This window comes from Umbelopsis ramanniana (genome assembly GCF_025399195.1).
Source record: "Umbelopsis ramanniana AG unplaced genomic scaffold K450scaffold_30, whole genome shotgun sequence".
NCBI classification, from domain to species: Eukaryota; Fungi; Mucoromycota; class Umbelopsidomycetes; order Umbelopsidales; family Umbelopsidaceae; genus Umbelopsis; species Umbelopsis ramanniana.
In genome coordinates, this window is record NW_026252116.1 from 76233 (window position 1) to 93189 (window position 16957).

General features: G+C 44.0%; 5 protein-coding genes across 5 annotated transcripts in view; 4 read left to right on the top strand and 1 right to left on the bottom strand.

Annotated features, from left to right (window-relative positions):
- Positions 1 to 158: 158 nt before the first annotated feature.
- K450DRAFT_175207 (uncharacterized protein) lies at positions 159 to 560 on the top strand (the record flags this gene model as incomplete). The annotated part of the gene is made up of 2 exons (XM_051584215.1): positions 159 to 202; positions 329 to 560. The coding sequence occupies 2 exons, from the start codon at positions 159 to 161 to the stop codon at positions 558 to 560; spliced, it is 276 nt and encodes a 91-aa protein (XP_051444291.1).
- K450DRAFT_210329 (uncharacterized protein) lies at positions 176 to 7287 on the top strand. Its single transcript, XM_051584785.1, has 5 exons — positions 176 to 521; positions 587 to 1154; positions 1246 to 3573; positions 3648 to 6766; positions 6836 to 7287. The coding sequence occupies exons 2-5, from the start codon at positions 652 to 654 to the stop codon at positions 6931 to 6933; spliced, it is 6048 nt and encodes a 2015-aa protein (XP_051444292.1). The 5' UTR covers positions 176 to 521; positions 587 to 651; the 3' UTR covers positions 6934 to 7287.
- Positions 7288 to 7386: 99 nt separating this feature from the next.
- K450DRAFT_242522 (uncharacterized protein) lies at positions 7387 to 8827 on the top strand. Its single transcript, XM_051589271.1, has 6 exons — positions 7387 to 7561; positions 7640 to 7683; positions 7793 to 7972; positions 8059 to 8271; positions 8369 to 8408; positions 8479 to 8827. Exons 1-6 carry the CDS (start codon positions 7405 to 7407, stop codon positions 8601 to 8603), a joined length of 759 nt encoding a protein of 252 aa, XP_051444293.1. The 5' UTR covers positions 7387 to 7404; the 3' UTR covers positions 8604 to 8827.
- A 2092-nt stretch (positions 8828 to 10919) lies between these two features.
- K450DRAFT_242529 (uncharacterized protein) lies at positions 10920 to 14092 on the top strand. The gene is made up of 4 exons (XM_051589272.1): positions 10920 to 11291; positions 11368 to 11824; positions 11891 to 13105; positions 13251 to 14092. Exons 1-4 carry the CDS (start codon positions 11160 to 11162, stop codon positions 14078 to 14080), a joined length of 2634 nt encoding a protein of 877 aa, XP_051444294.1. The 5' UTR covers positions 10920 to 11159; the 3' UTR covers positions 14081 to 14092.
- A 1186-nt stretch (positions 14093 to 15278) lies between these two features.
- The window catches only part of K450DRAFT_199534 (uncharacterized protein), a gene marked incomplete at both ends in the record, with an annotated part of 2637 nt that continues 958 nt past the window's right edge, over positions 15279 to 16957 (bottom strand). The window contains 2 exons of the mRNA XM_051584607.1: positions 15279 to 16323; positions 16416 to 16917. Coding sequence (XP_051444295.1) covers positions 15279 to 16323; positions 16416 to 16917 — 1547 coding nt within the window. The remainder of the gene's footprint in view (positions 16324 to 16415; positions 16918 to 16957) is intronic.

The window sequence follows — 16957 nt, forward strand, 5'->3', positions numbered from 1 at the left end:
AACATTGAGATAATCTTTCCTTTTAAAAAGCGCCTTTTCCATGGCTATGTTGACCACTTGCTTTTGACTCAGTCGTGAGGATGTGAGTTTAAACAATTTTCCATGCAGCTGTAGGAATTGAAGCTCCGTCTATATCCTTTCCATACACACACCCCAACATGTCATTCAGAGAACTGAAGATCAAGACTAATGTCGTGAAGCGGTAAGTGATCCGAAGACACCGAGGACATAGATCTCACGTTCTGTGTGGACCTTCGGAGTCTCTTTTTTACATAGAACCTGTTTACGACGCTGATGTTTCACCTTTTTATATTTTCACGGGGATCAGCATCAGCAAGGAGCAAATCTCATACGGCAAAGAATTGGAATCTCAGCAAAAGCGAATAGATAAGCTTATTGCAGACGGAGCAGACGAGGCTGATGTCCGCAAACAAAAAGAAGTATTGGAGGAGACAGTACAGATGATACCTGACGTGAAACGTCGATTGGCTGCTGCTGTTCAGGAACTCAGTACAATGGTGGTAAGGAAGCTTTTCAAAAGATGTTCAGGGTCCCTGTAAGAATTCTAAAGGGTGATCCTAAATAGGCAGATTCAAAGTATGCTGGCAGTGGCGAATTGGAAGAGGCTCGACAAGTGCTGGATGGCATGCAATGATAATAATAAAAAGAATTGTCTTGTTCATTTGGATGTTTATTTTTGGCTTACCGTGTGTAACCATGACCGGAAATCTGAACAAAAAAAAATCTTGCTTGACCCCGATCATTATTGAGACGCCTTCTAGCAACTCTTTCTCTCTCTCTCTCTCTCTTGGATTTGTTCGTTTCAGAATGCAAGAAGACGGAAGGTCAGACTTGTCCTGTCTGCTCGGCTCCACGCCTTCAGGGCCAACTGAGGAGTCCGTAACTAGTCTGTTGCAATCCCGCTTCAAACGGGATCTTCCGTATACTCGTCTAGGCCAGTCCACTCTGGTCGTTGTCAACCCCTTCAAACCTTTAGAACTTCTGAACGACGCTACCCTGAACTCCTATGCTGAAGTAGGTTATCGAGATGTATCCGGTCAAACTATTCAGCTTCAACCCCACGTTTACGACCTAGCTACCCGTGTTTATTTCCATATGCGAAGAAGCGGTGAGGATCAAAGTATCATACTCAGGTACCCTCATCAATTTATTGCGTTTATTGCCTTTTTCTTTTGTCCGCCATTCTGAACTCTTTTTTTCTTTTTTTTTCTGTCTTTTTGACAGTGGTATTACCGGTTCGGGAAAGACGACCACCCACTCCCATCTGCTCAGTGAGCTATTGTTGCTGTCAACGCATAGTAAGAAGGAGACCAAGTTACAGCAGCAGATACACAGTGCGCAGGCCATCTTGGATGCTTTTGGCTGTGCTTATACGTCTCAGAATGTTTCAGCGTCGAAGTTTGGGAAATTTCAGGAGCTTCAGTTTAACGAGCGTGGCCGCATTATCGGCGCCAAAACCTTAGCCTTTTCGTTTGACAAATCAAGAACTACCATTACACCCAAGGATGAACGCTCCTATAATGTCTTTTATTCACTGCTTGCTGGCACCAATGTCGATGAAAAGAATGTCTTGCACCTCAACTTTGTCCCTGAACATTTTACCTACCTTGCTCAATCCAAATGCATCAAAGTCCATGCTGTAGACGATGAGATCGCCTTTGGCAACCTCAAGGCAGCGTTCAAAAAGTGTGGTTTCAAAGCCAAAACAGTCATGCAGATTTTCCAGGTTTTGTCAGCCATTCTTCACCTAGGAAATCTCCAATTCATCGATACCAAAGACGCTGCCAATGGCACCCAAGATGCTGCCTCTATCAAGAATATTGAGAGTCTGGAGATTGTGGCTAGCATTTTAGGAATTTCTCCTGCTAAACTAGAAAGTTGTCTCACCTACCAACTCAAGTTTATTCGAAAAGAGCTTTGTACCGTCTTTTTGAATGCAAGTGCCGCAGCTGAACAACGAGACGACTTCGCCCAGTCACTGTATAAAGTACTCTTCCTTTGGATTGTTGAACAGATCAATACCAAGCTTTGCTACACCGATGCCAACGAACCTGCCAACTTCATTGCCATTCTTGATCAGTTTGGGTTCCAGAATTTCAGAGCCAATGGTTTCGAACAGTTCTGCGTAAACTTCTCAAACGAGCGTGTACAACAATTCATCATCAACGAGCGCTTCAACCACAGCAACACGTTGAACGAGATGATGGAGAGAGACGGTATCAAACTTCCTCAAATTGTGACTATGGACAATGCTGGCTGCCTAGAGCTGTTATGTGGAAAGGAAAAGGACAATACCCGTGACAAGTCTTCCAACTTGAGTCTGGGAGGTATCATTGGTGCCGTTGATCGGGAATGTGCTCGTTATCAAACTGGCGCTACCGATGCCACCGATGCCAACTTGCTCCTCTCCCTACAAAAGCAATATGGAACCCACCCTTCTTTTGCAAAATCTGGGCATGCTTATCAGTTTGGCATCAATCACTTCTCAGGCACTGTTCATTATGCTATGGATTCCTTCCTGGATAAGAATTTGGATGCGTTGTCCCCTGACTTTGTTAACTTGTTGCGATCATCCAGCACCAACAATTTCGTTTCCAGTCTATTCCAAAGTGCGGTTGTAGCCACAGAGTCGCACCCCAAAGACGATCGTACCATCGTCAAGGCGCAGCTCCCCACCAAACCTGTACGTGCACCTTCTATGAAGCGTGTCAAGCGTCGACCCACTTTGAACCCAGAAATGGCGTCATCTGCTATCCCAGAAGACCAAGAACTTGACATTGAGGAAGTTCAGCGACAAAAAGCCATCAAAGAAGCAGAGGAAGCATATCAAAATATGCAAGTAACCACTGTAATGGATCAATTGTACATGACTCTACGGGATTTGTTCATGACTATGTCAGAGACCCAACTTTACAATGTTATTCATTTGCGGCCTAATGATGTTCAAGCTCCCGATCAATTCGATACCAAACGCATCAAGACGCAAATTCGTTCCTTCTTGATACCAGACCTGATTCATCGTTGCTGTCCTCGTGACTTTGCAAATTATTATACCTTTGGCGACTTCCTTGTTCGTTATGAAAATCTCGTTGCAGGATTACAAATAGATACCACCCGAACAGAGCAAAGCCAAGTTGAAGCCATTTGTGCTTCCATGGGCTGGATTGAAACTCAAGCTTTTGTTGGACATGAAATGATCTGGCTAGACTTTTCAACTTGGAAAGTGTTGGAGGACGGTCTGCGTGCTGCAGAGAAGGAAGAACGACAAAAAGCCAAATCTGTATCCGGACAAACCGAAGCTCAGTATTTATCGGCGGAAAATAGACCTCGTATGGCCTCTCACCACTCTACTGGTAGTCAGGATCGATTACTTCCTCCCAATCGTGCCTTTGTTGAAGGCGCTGCGGCTGGTGCTGCTGTTGGTTCTTTTTACGATGATAGTGCCAGCTATATGGATAGCGAAGACGAATTTGCTAATTCAGCCAGAAAGCGTGCTGAAGGCAGTCAATGGGGTGAAGAATCAGACTGGGGCGGCAAAGAACTTGCCGATGCGTAAGTAGTTTTTGCAAATAGGACACTTTTGTTATCCTGTGACTCACCTAATTCATCGTGTTGGAAACTCGCAGATTTGGCCCTAATCGTGATATGAGCAAAATGATCGAAGATTACAGATACCATCAAGAAGAACACGTTGAGGAAGTCCCTATTACTGCAACGCGGATATGGTGGGTCCGATTTGTTTGGTTAATGACCTTCTGGATACCTACTCCATTCCTACGATGGTTCGGCAAAATGAAGCGCGAAGACGTACAAATGGCCTGGCGCGAAAAAGTCACTATCTGTCTCCTTATCTTCTTTTTCTCGGGTGTTGTTCTCTTTTTCATTGTTGGTCTTAGTCCAATTCTTTGCCCTGGTACAAGTACACTCTACTCATCTACGGATGTTGGTAATCATAATCAAGCAACGGATTTCTATGTCAGTATTGCCGGTAAAGTTTGGGATATCACCACTTGGATTCCTGGCCATACTAGTCACGGTGGCTCCGCCCATCCTACTGCTATCTCGGACATGGCGTCCATGGCCGGTACCGATATCTCATATACCTTCCCTCCCCCAATGACTCAAGCATGCCCTGGTCTTGTCACGAGCGATACCGTCAAGGTTACTCCCAATACTAGTGTTGTTTTGGGGTCTTTTGTACACACCTCTGGCAGTCAGCAAACAGAAGTGACTTTGACCACCCTCACCTCGGAAACTTGGTATTTCCAAAGCTTTTTGCCTGAGTTCAACAAGGACTATTTGAAGGGAGATCTCGTTCACAAAGTTCAGGACCTTAACAGTGATTTCAACTCATGGTCTCGATTGGCTGGCATCATTAACGGCAAAGTGTATGATATCACGGATTACATGACAACGGCAGCAACTTGGCCAACGGGTATTGCTGGAGTCCCCAACTATCATTATCTTGACAGCACTGTTGAAGGCATCTTCCAAAAGTTCGGCGGAGGTGATATGACGGATGCATGGAACAAGTACACAGCAGGCATGAATGCGACATATAGAGCACAGAATCTGAACTGCCTTGACAATGCCTTCTACATTGGCCGTGTGGATTACCGTGAGGACCTCCGTTGTGTCTTTGCCAACTACCTACTCCTTGCCTTTGCTTTGGTCATGTGTTCCACGATTCTTGTCAAGTTTTTGGCTGCTCTACAATTCGGTGGTAAGCCTACACCAGAAGACCACGACAAGTTTGTCATTTGTCAAGTTCCTTGTTACACTGAAGGTGAAGAATCCATCAAGAAAACCATTGACTCTTTGACAGCTATGACTTACGATGATAAGCGCAAATTGCTCTTCATCATTGCCGATGGTATGGTTATGGGAAGTGGAAACGACCGTCCTACACCACGTATTGTGCTCGATGTTCTCGGCCATGACCCTAAATTGGATCCTGAGCCACTCATGTTCAAGTCGATTGGTGAAGGTAGCAAACAGCTTAACTATGGTAAAGTTTACTCTGGTCTCTACGAATTTGAAGGTCACGTCGTTCCCTACATTGTGGTCGTCAAGGTCGGCAAGGCGTCTGAGCGCTCCAAACCTGGTAACCGTGGTAAACGTGACTCGCAAATCATCTGTATGAACTTCTTGAACAAAGTCCACTTTGAAGCCGAAATGACACCTCTGGAATTGGAAATCTATCACCAAATGAAAAATGTCATTGGTGTTAATCCAAGCTTTTACGAATATGTTCTGATGGTGGATTCGGATACGGAAGTCGAACCCGATGCTCTGACTCGTATGGTTTCTTGCATGTTGCACGATGGCCGTGTCATTGGTCTCTGTGGCGAAACAAAACTGGTTAATGAAGATAACAGCTGGACTACCATGATTCAGGTCTACGAATACTATATTTCTCATCATTTGTCAAAGGCTTTCGAATCTCTTTTCGGATCCGTCACGTGTCTTCCTGGATGCTTCTGCATGTACCGAATTCGCACTCCCACGAAAAACACACCCTTGATCATTTCACCCAAGGTTATTAAGGAATACTCAGACAATCAGGTCGACACTCTGCACAAGAAGAATTTGTTGCATCTGGGTGAAGACAGATACCTCACTACCCTCATGATGAAACACTTCCCGCAATACAAGATGAAGTTCACTCCACATGCCCAATGTAAAACTGTGGCTCCCGATCGTTGGAAGGTGTTGCTCTCTCAACGTCGTCGCTGGATTAACTCTACGGTGCACAACTTTTTGGAATTGGTCTTCTTGCCTGAGCTCTGCGGTTTTTGCTGTTTCTCCATGCGATTTGTGGTTATCCTTGATTTGATCGGTACCATGACCCTTCCTGTGAGTGTGGTGTATTTGGTGTATCTCATCTATGTCATCGCATCTGGTACTGGACCATTCCCCAAAATTGCTCTCATCATGCTGGCTGGTATCTATGCACTGCAGGCTATCATTTTCATCTTGAAGCGACAATGGCAGTACATCGGATGGATGGTCATCTATATTCTTGCTATACCCATTTTCTCCTTCTTCATTCCAATCTATTCCTTCTGGCACTTTGACGATTTCTCATGGGGTAATACTCGTGTGGTTATTGGTGATAACAAGAAGAAGCAGATTTATGTTGCGGATGACGAAAAGTTTGACGACAAGATGATCCCCCTCAAGAAATGGAGTACCTATGAACAAGAGTTGTGGGAGCTGGCTTCTAGCCGATCGGGTGAAACTGGCATAACGCAACAGACGTATCGCAGCCACCCAACTTTGTACAGTCGTGGACCCGCCGGAACTGTTTACAGTAGCCATCAGGGGGCTGGAAGTCAAGAGAACTTTGACTACTACCGCGATACCAATCCTATTAATTCCGAAAAACGGGGTCGATCTGGCAGCCCAATGAATCCCGGTGGACCTGGTAGTCGCTATGCCGGAAGCGTTATGCAAGAAGGATCGGTGTATGGAGATTATATGAGACCGAATGCATCATCTCGTGCTTACTCTGTCAATCAGGATTATGATATGATGCAAGGCGGCCGTATGACCCCGGCAGCTATGAGTGAATACGACATGGTTCCGCCCTCGAGACCTATGAGTCAATACTCCATGCCCATGTCCACCTTGAGCCAGTCAGCCAGCAATACTCCACCTGGGTTCCCTAGAGACGCTGAAATCATTGCTGAAATTAAAAACATATTAGCTACTGCTAATCTGATGAGCATCACTAAAAAACAAGGTACGTTATCAGATGAAACGCTTGGCAGCGGGGTAAGCAGAATGCATTGCTGATCTTTTTTTTTCTTAGTTCGTGAACAACTCTCTGCTTTCTTTGGTTTTGACTTGAACCCTAAGAAAGAATTCATCAACACCTCCATCGAATACATCCTCCAAGGACGTTTGTAAATGACAATTCAACACAAAAAACAAGCATGGGTGACCCTGTCGCTGCCCACTATCAAGCAAGTTAAAATGAAAAAAAAAAGAACCAAAAACGTGCTAAACCTCAATTACACATTGCATTACACCCTTTTTCCCATTTCAAGTCAAAGTCACTTCCAATAGAAAGAAAAACCCTCAAGTCATCTACACTATTTTGCCCTATTCCTTCCCAGTTTATTCCTTCTTATATTGTTATTTTCCTCATATTCGTACATAACGACATTGACTGATGAATCGTAAAAAGTCAAATCAATAAAGCCGGAGTTGCGGTCAATTTGGCAGATCGGTTCCCCGACAAACATCACTTTTTCTAAGAGGAAAGGGGAGCTTGAAATTTTTCTTGAAGGCAAACGCCTCGAGACCATTTTAATACATGGACTCAGTTACTCAATTTCGAGTTCTCTTTCTTTCGTTTCTCATTTTTTTATATACATCATGGGAGCTTCAATATCTCGACGTAGTAGAAATCGATCATCACGAGGCAAACGTACATCCGACCAACGAGATACGTGCAGTCATTCGTCTATCAGCCCTTCCGTCAAAGGTACTACCATTCACGGTAGGGTATACCATGATGTGGAGTCGAGCGTGTGTAAGTTTCCAAATTGAACTTGCTTTATATCGCCTTACCAAGATATTATAGACGACTGAATTCTCCACCAACTTATAGACTTCTTCCCCATGGACGAAATCGAACAGGACCGATTGCACGGAGTAAGCATGGCTTTCTATTTTAAAAAAAAATTTCTATCGGCGCACGGATGATGACAGGTTTTTTTTTCCTATTACTCAATGAAATTAATTATTCGTTTTACCGTTCTAGCAACACTTTGGCCTGAAGGCGCTCTTCAATGGGAATTTACTTGCTCCCGTGCGAGATGCTGTGGACCTTGAAAATCACTGTCACGTACTGGATGTTGGTTGCGGTCCTGGTAGCTGGTTACTAGACCTTGCGACGTCTCATCCTAACTCCAAGTTTGTCGGTGTGGATATCGTTGATATGGTAGGGCTGCACACGGTGTGACAAATCTAGCCTGAATATTTCTGACCTTTCCGTTCTCATGTATTATCCCTTGTCCGCTTGCTTAGTTTCCGTCCACGATCAAGCCACCCAACACTGAATTTCATGTCGCCAACATTTTGGACGGTTTGCCCATGTTTGCCGACAATAGCTTCGACTTAGTACAGATGCGATTGTTTGCCTCAGTCCTGAAAGGAGATCAATGGATAAAAACTCTGACGGAGTTGAAGCGAGTGTGTCGGCCAGGTGGCATGATCCAACTGCTAGAAGTGGACTATAAGGTAGGTTTCAATTTAAAAACTCTACAACGTGGGAGTGGAACTAAGGTGAAACACGTTTAATCTAATTCCAATGGGCGTCTGTATGAAAAAACGATAGGTTACCGGAAACCAATTTGTCAACAAGTTCACATCAAAGCGTGAGTTATTGAACACTGCCACACTTTGCAAAATGTACCTCCATCTCATGTGATTTTCCATTAAATTTAGTGGTCAATATTATGGCAAGCAGAGGACAGGATGGCGAAGCAGCCAAGAAATTGGCCCCCATGTTGACTCAGGCTGGTTTCATAAATCCACATACAGACCATCGACCAATAGCTGGTGGTAAGTGACGGACTTGGGTGCATTTTTACACAGACGAGTGGCTAATTCCTCATACTCGGTAGGTTGGGATGGAGCTTTGTCTCATGAAATATGGTTGGATATCAAAAACGCCATGTCGGCAGCAGCGCCCATTGTTGCCCCAGGCTATGGGATGGATGCGGCTGGATACCTGGCGTATTTGAACGAAACTTTGGAAAATGTTAGGGATCACGGCTCTTACTTTAATTGGTGGGGATGCTGCGCTCAAAAACCAATCGCTTAACAGTATACCACATAGATGTTAAAACCAAATAACGACTCTCTCATTTCACCCCCACGCCTTGAGCATTCTCACTTCTTACTAAAAAGTACCTAAGCTTTTCCTTCACTACTAATAATCTATTCTGTGCCATAAAGAAAAAAAACAATAGCTTCCAACTTCGTACAATTTGTCCAACGTGATGCCGTTTTCGTTGCTCACGCACGTGTCACGTTATTACTCATTGTGCGTGGGCAAAACAATGTCGGGTGAAGGGAATCAACGTCACTAATAAGATGGCAATGCATGAGTGGGATTATTATGCACCGATTTTCCAACACCACCATGACAAGTTAGGTATATCCAAGTTTGCTTATGCTTTAATGTTTCTGCTGGTTTGAAAGATTAGCATTACCTATCAACTCCCCCCTCGATCACGAGCATAAGGGGACCTAAGGCGGCGCTATGCTGTTGTTTATGCACAAGCTGCTTTGCAGTAGCCTGAGGGGATGTGCCTTGGCCCACATCCAACTGAGGAGTGCTAGTATTAAAAAAGCACTTTCGTACATAAACATGGATGCAGATAAGAAAAAAACAGTGGAGAGAACGGACAGTGCGCTCTGGCGTCTCTTGACCGAATTGCAATCATGTCTTTGAAAATGGTATTAATTTTTTTTCTCTTTCGTTGCTGGCTGTTTCTCATTATTAAAATAGTGTTTTATGAGGTGATTCTCCCCACCATGATCCCATATCGATTAGATGAAACATAGTCGTACCAACCCATGTTTTCTTAGGTCAGCTCCCGGCATAAATCTATTGAATGCTTTTCTTAGAGAAGCACATGCAACTTGGTCATCCATGGAAAGCAATAGACCCCATGAGGCGATATTTGAGCCGACGCAGCATGACAATCACAAGCAGCTACTTTGCCTGTCAATGACCTTGACGGAAATTGTAAAATTTTAAGTGGGCGTGAGGTGATGGGCATCAGATTACGACGAAGATAAGCGAAAAACTTTGATTAGTTTTTTATCCCCAGGATTTTTTTTTCTCATATGGACGTATTTATAATATTGTGTGATAACGCATTTTTCTTAGAATATATAAAAACCTACCACTTCCGCTCTTCCATACCGTACCTTTTTTGTTTTATTTTGCTCATTCTCTTGCACTCTTCCTTTAAACACAATGAGATTCAACCTAATTGTCCGTCGTCCTGCTGCCATGGTTCTTCGACGTAACTCTTCGTCCATTGCATCAGCGGTGGTTACCACCAAGGTAAAATATCAGGTTACTAGCCAGCCTTACGATAGCCCTTCTAGCACCAACGACGTTGTGAATGGAGAATTCTGGGCAGGCGAGCCTGGTCTGAAGAAGCAACGTGAGGAAGCCATCTACAAAAGCTCGGATGCGCGCCCCACTTTGGATCTGATGGCTCGTGCTCATCACATCAATGCCACTCAGAACGATGCCTGAAGCTCACAGCTGTGAAGGACAAAGCCAATGGCAAAAAGCCATCGTTCCACAGCAGCCCAAAAAAAAAATTTCACCGCTTGAACGTAGAAAGCACTCAAGCGTAGGTGAAAAAAAAATTCCCCCCTCCTCATTTAACATGATCAGTCTGTACATCCCGTTTTTTTTTTCTCCATTCATATTCTGCATTGAATATCGCCTGGTTTGCGATTATCTTTTTTTTTTTTAAAAAAAAAAAGTAACATATACATACTTCCATTTTGAACAAAGTATCTTGCGTGACGTCGTTTTTGTCCATTTACCATTTTTGGGCCAAGTGCCACCGCACATCATTGGGATAATTGATTCCCCGACATTAAGGTGAAAATTTGAGCATGATGGGCAAAAACAAATACCTGGTTGGTAAGGTGGATGGCGGGAAGAAGGTTTTTACGGTTACTATGGTACACAAAGCAGTGAACAGCGTGTTGAGGTTACAGCATTTCATATGTCATCTTCAATTAAAAAAAAAAAATAGCACTCGCACACAATTATACGGTGTGCAACAACGATTGGGGTTCCACCCACGTTCATTTTGACAAAACGAGGTAAGCTGCAGTTATTCGATCCCTTTCGTCCCTTTTTTCCACTTTCTACGGCCTTTCACTTGAATTTGGACTTGCCTCTAAAAAAGTCAAACTACACAACGTTAATACGCTCCCTTTTTGCAACCCTAAAACCCCCGCTTGTTCTTCTGAAACACCTTCAGCGCCCGTGTTCTGCGATTTTTTTTTTTTGATATTTTATTTTAGTTGGTTTTATTTTTTCAGCTGATCATTTTCACAATCATTGGCAACATTTCATTCCATCCCTAATGGCTGGTCTTGAAACCGTTTATGCCGTCCACAACTTTGAAGCTGAAAACCACGACGAGATTGCATTCAAGGTCGGGGAACCGATCATAGTATTAGAAAAAGACGAGGAATACAAGGATGGTTGGTGGCAGGTATGTGGACGACACACCCTTTTGTTTTTGTATACGTCAATAGCCAGCCAGTCTCACCATGCAACTTCGTACATAGGGTCAGAATGTGAAAGGCGAAATCGGACTGTTTCCAATGAATTATACGTCTTACACCATGCCCTCCTCGAAGCAGACCAAAAAATCAGCATCGTCTCAACAGCCCGCCTTATCCCAGAAAGGACAAACGGCGCCGTCATCGTTGGAGCACAAAATGGATTCGCTTCAAAGTACCATCACACAGTACCTTCCATCTCAGTCCACGCCCACCACCTCGCCTCAGCCAGCTATGCCAAAGCAAGGCCGGGAAAGAGCGAATTCTTCTGCGTCAGTTGGTTCGAACCACAGAAGTCCAGGTAGTGTTGGTAGTAACCAAGGCAATAGGACACATCAAAAGATAAATGATGCCATGATGATGCCCAGCCTTAGAGATACAGCCCCTGAAGACTGGGACATTGATCAAGTAGGTGACTGGTTAGACGCCATGAGTTTTTCACAAGATCGACAGACTTTCAAAGGTGGGTGGGGGTTTATTTTTGCACCCTGTGTCGTCGAGGAATGTTGAAAATTAAACACATATCTAGATCAAGAGATTTCTGGTGATATTCTATTGGAATTAACAGTGGATGCTCTTAAGGAACTCAATGTGAATACGTTCGGAAAGCGATTCAAAATGATAAACGCTATCAATTACCTTAAACAACAAAATTCCGCTCAAACACGCACATCACAAGATTTTGATGAAGAAGAGGATATATTAGCACGTGAAGAAGAGCGATTAGAGCTAGGAGACGAAGAAGAGGATATGATAAGAGATATAAGACCCCCACCTTCAAATGTCGATGCCAGTCGATCGATTCCTCCATCCCAGAAACACCAATACTCCAACAGTGTCAGCTCCGATAGAAATAATACCAGATCGCCTCATCCAGGCAATATGGAAGATGATGTCGTATCCAACTATAGTTCAGTGGTGCCATCAAGGTCACTGACTCACTCTCAATCGGTTCATCATGTGGATCGATCGGCATCTCCCAGTCTTAGTCGATCACGGACTGTGGCAGCTGCTCCTAATGCACCAACTCAGAATATGCCTGGACAAGACGCAAACCCTCGCCAGCAGCGAAATGTAGTCTATTCTCCGCGACTGGGTAACGCCCAACCCAGCCTTGCGCATGTATGGGACAATGAAAACCAGGAATCCTCGTCCAAAGGTGATACGTATAAGCCACGCTCTCCTCCTACCGCTGCTGCAATGGCATCATCTCCTCCTGCAAACGGTGTTAGACGACAAGGCTCCATCATGACCAACAACAAATCCAACATCAACACCCCCGCTCCCATCAATAATGGTAACACCTCACAACCTTTTCGACCAGAGCACCAGCCTTTTGAAAAGAGAGGATCGCTTATGCCACAACCAAAGCCACAAGGCATTCTTCCTGTGGCGACTCGATATTCCGTTGACAGTCAGCGAGGCATGAACGACATGACGCCTGATATGGAAGGTTGGCTGCACAAGCAAGGCGACAAGTACAAGACATGGAATAAACGGTGGTTTGTTCTCAAAGGTGCCAACCTCTTTTATTTCAAAAGTCCTCGCGATATTAGAATGAAAGGCATCATCAATTTGCGTGGATATCGAGTCATCAGCGATGATTCCATCTATGCTGGAAAATGGTGCTTTAAAACGCAACATGAACGTGAACGCACCTTCTACTTTTACTGTGATACCGAGGAAGGCATGCGTGAGTGGGTCAAGGCACTTATGAAAGCCACCATTCTGCGAGACTACAATGGTAAGCAATCTGTGAGGGGGTTTTTTTTTTCGAGAACAGCTGGCTGGGCCATGAACTCCCTTTCTCAAACTTAAAAATATCCTCTGTACTAATATGCCACCTCTCCTTTGCCTTTAAATCTATTCTCGGTTTTTCCGCCACATAGCGCCTGTCTTGTCTTCAAGCAACATTCACACAGTCACCTTGGAAACTGCTAGAAAGATGCGACCTCGCCCTCCTTCTGTCATCTTTGGAAAGAAGAGCCCAGAAGATAAAGATCCTCTTTCTTCTCCAGGAAATCGAGCCACTAGTCCTAACAGAGCACGATCCCCTGTACAGGCCATCCCAAACGGACCGGTACAACCACCTCCTAGAAACATGGTATCACCACCACTTCAAACTAGGGAGTCTGGGATAGGAGTGTACAGCCCACCACTCACCTCCACTAAATCGTATATGCCAGAGGAGCGAGTGAAGAAGGATAGTGGATACGACCAGTTGGTACCAACTAATCGCTCACCTATAGTGCCTTACTTTGGCGACCCTGACGATGAAGATTTGATTGACCCTGCCCATGGCGAAGTCATCAAGTCGAACCGATCTAAGAAGGCTGTGGCTGCGGCTCAAAGATTTATCGACGAAGATGAAGATGATGTTCTTCGGGAGCATAACCCAAGGTCCTCACTGGCGATGAGCAACGCCTCCGATAACCCACTTTGGACTCCTAATCAATATGTTGAATGGGTGAATGAGCGACTTGTTACTAAGAATAAGACCATCAACGATCTCAGCAGCGCTTTCCGTAGTGGCGATACCCTTATTCTGTTATTGGAAGCTGTAAGCGGCAAAGTGGTTAGACGGCCCCCTGTGCAAAAGGGCGGAAGTGTCAGCATGGCCATGCTTGATAACATCGTTGCTGCATTCAAGTTTATGGGCCGTGAAGGTGTGATTGTAGATGGCCGATATACAATTAAAGGTAAGGCGCGCAATGGATAAGATGATCCCTATTGGGTTTTTAATGCGGTGTTCAGAAACACGTATTGACATGCTCTTTCTTATCCAGACGTTTTTGGTGGAAATGAAGTGAAAATTATGGAAATGCTAGATGCTATTCGAAGCTGGGCAAATGAGAAAGGCTATCTTCATGAAGATGCTTTGGAAGGTCCCTCTGACTTGGGCATAAACGACAACAATATCAACAACACTAACAATAATCAACTTCGTCCACTCAGTCTCATTGAGGAACCCTTACCTAGTGGTCGAAGCACACCCAAGAAAGTCGCCAGCGGCGGAACTTTCGGCTCGGAAAACGAAGAAAAGTTGAAAATGGTCGGCGAAGACGATAGGGAATAATAATCTAATCCTGCTGAAACACATTTTTTTTTTTTTACTTTTTTTGTTTTTGTAATACTACCTTACCTTACTACACCTTTTTTCCTCCTTTCTTACTATCTTTTGTTTTATCATGGTTATTGAATAGTGTCTCTTACTTGCATCTCTTATTTTTCATACATTCATTCATCCTTTATTTGTTGTTTTTTTTAAAAAAAAGGAAAACCTCCCATACTGCTTTGTGTGGTAAAATGCTCCCTTTGTGTGCATTTAGCAGCCTACAGTCAACGATCCTGTAATTTAGTGACATGTACTGCGAACCTTTCTATAATTATAACAACCCATATCAACATACTCAGTGTTCCATATCGTTTCTGCTTGATGCGGCTATTCACTACTCTATCACAAGGAACTGATGTGAATTGAATAAAAATGTATTCCAGAGAAATAGTACATGTAGGTGAAAAATAAATTAAAAAATCATGAAAAAAAATAAAGGGTATAAATTCACTAGATATGTGCAACTGAGTCGATTAAACAACGAAATATTTTGAATATACACAAGCAAAGATATAATGTAATATGGATTCGATAGGAATGGAAGTGATGATGAACAATGATAAATATGTAAATGTAAGTCCTCTCTGGTTGAGAGGATGAAGCAAACTTGCAATTGCGTAGAACGTTCGTCTGAATAGCAGCGTTTGCTTCGACTGGGACAATCTCCTCATACCATGTCTGGTGTGTCAACCATCCGCCTTATTATTGACCCGCCTTTCAAAATAAAAAGATCGCTTCCAATGTTGTCGTCCCTACGCCTTGCCCTCGTCTGTACTGGATTCACATAGTCGCCTGTTGTCCACTACATGCCTTCCTTGCCATCATAGTGTACATCAGGCTGCGGCTCCTTGCCTTGCCTGTTTTTCTTCCAGCCATGCTTTCCACTCTCCTCACTATGATCATCGTATTTATCTTCTTGGTCGTCGTCGTCGTCATCGTAGTCGTCTTCATCGTATTCACCATGTTTATGACTGCGATCTTTACCAGCATGGCTTTCCTTGCATTCCTCCTTATTCCTGTTTGTGCGTTGATTGCAGTCAATTGTAGAAGATGGGGTAGTCATCGCGTGATCGGATAATGTCTCGGTCAATGAATCAGTACATGTTGTGCTTGTAGGGGTATATTTTGTTATCCTGGTGGCTGTTGGAGTGTCCAATGTGGTGGTATCGATAGAGGAAGTGGGCCAAGTTGTTACATCATCCGTGCACGTTGTACTAGTAGAATGCGTTGTCCGACTTGACACAAGGCTTGTCTTGAACTTTACCACTGGATGACTGAGTGTCTTGCTCGCAGAGGTTGAAGATTGCATTTTTGTCGCTAAGCTTGTGGAAGTCGACGTGCCGGAATACTTAGATGTGCTTTTGCTAGTCACTGTAATTGAACTGGATCTTTCCTTAACACAATTGGGACAAAGGGAACTAGTAGATAGAGTGCCATTGAAGGTTGTGATGGTGTCAACTTTTTTGGTGATGGTTTTCGTCATGACTTGAGTGGAGGAGGCTGAACCTCGGGTGGTTGAAAAAATCGAAGTTACTGTTGTAGCCGTTGGTACTGGTGTTGAAGTTATGCTAGGGCTGACGGTGGTTACCAAAGTTGGGGTGGAAATGCTAGCCTTCGTAACTACCGTTATGGAAAAAGTTGTAGCGGTGCTGGTAATCCATGGCGTGCTTTGGGCAACAGACATCCTGCTGGTGCTAGAATTGGAGGCATTTCTCATACGTGGTAGCTGGCCCATGTCCTCTTGATTTTTTGCACTTGATATGGTGCTGAATGTTGTAGTTGTTGATTTGCTGACATATGTCGTACTCGCACTAGCAGGGGTTGTAACACATGTGGGACATGAGGTCCTTTTTTTTCATAGAAAATAAAAGGAAGAGAAAAGCAGTGGTTAGTAGCCAGCATGAAATGGGGAATTTGCAAGAATTTGTAAAAAATATACCTAGAACTTGCCATTGACGGTGGATAATGAGTACTATCGCCTTGCGTAGTAGTAGTGGGAGATACAGTATTCAATGGTAATGTACTAGTGGTCATCGGTTCGGTTGAGGTAGTTCCAATGGAGCTGCTGTATTGGCATGTAGGGCAGACCGTTGTGGTGTTTACTTCGGAAGAAGTGGTGGTAGGAGATACAGTATTCAACGACGGCATCGTACTCATTGTGCTTGATACAGATGAAGTAGTTCCTAGAGAACTACTATATTGACAGGTAGGACAGATCGTTGTGGTGCTTTCTTGTGAAGTAACGGTGGTAGGAGATACAGTATTCAGCGACGATAGTGTACTCGAGGTGCTGAATAAAGTTGATGTAGTTCCTATAGCACTGCTGAATTTACATGTAGGACAGATCGTTGTGGTGCTTCCTTGTGAGTTAACGGTGGTAGGAGGTACAGTATTCAGCGACGATAGTGTACTCGTGGTGCTTGGTACAGATGAAGTAGTTCCTATAGAACTGCTGGATTTACATGTAGGACAGACCGTTGT

Excerpts from the sequence above, each read along its gene's own strand:
- K450DRAFT_242522 (XM_051589271.1), top strand. The coding sequence starts at position 7,405 with ATGGGAGCTTCAATATCTCGACGTAGTAGAAATCGATCATCACGAGGC. Across the intron at positions 7,684-7,792 it reads AACAGGACCGATTGCACGGA|CAACACTTTGGCCTGAAGGC; the intron begins GTAAGCATGGCT and ends TTACCGTTCTAG. Across the intron at positions 8,409-8,478 it reads CAACAAGTTCACATCAAAGC|TGGTCAATATTATGGCAAGC; the intron begins GTGAGTTATTGA and ends CATTAAATTTAG.
- K450DRAFT_210329 (XM_051584785.1), top strand. The coding sequence starts at position 652 with ATGATAATAATAAAAAGAATTGTCTTGTTCATTTGGATGTTTATTTTT. Across the intron at positions 1,155-1,245 it reads GATCAAAGTATCATACTCAG|TGGTATTACCGGTTCGGGAA; the intron begins GTACCCTCATCA and ends TCTTTTTGACAG. Across the intron at positions 3,574-3,647 it reads GGCAAAGAACTTGCCGATGC|ATTTGGCCCTAATCGTGATA; the intron begins GTAAGTAGTTTT and ends GGAAACTCGCAG.
- K450DRAFT_242529 (XM_051589272.1), top strand. The coding sequence starts at position 11,160 with ATGGCTGGTCTTGAAACCGTTTATGCCGTCCACAACTTTGAAGCTGAA. Across the intron at positions 11,292-11,367 it reads ACAAGGATGGTTGGTGGCAG|GGTCAGAATGTGAAAGGCGA; the intron begins GTATGTGGACGA and ends CTTCGTACATAG. Across the intron at positions 13,106-13,250 it reads CATTCTGCGAGACTACAATG|CGCCTGTCTTGTCTTCAAGC; the intron begins GTAAGCAATCTG and ends TCCGCCACATAG.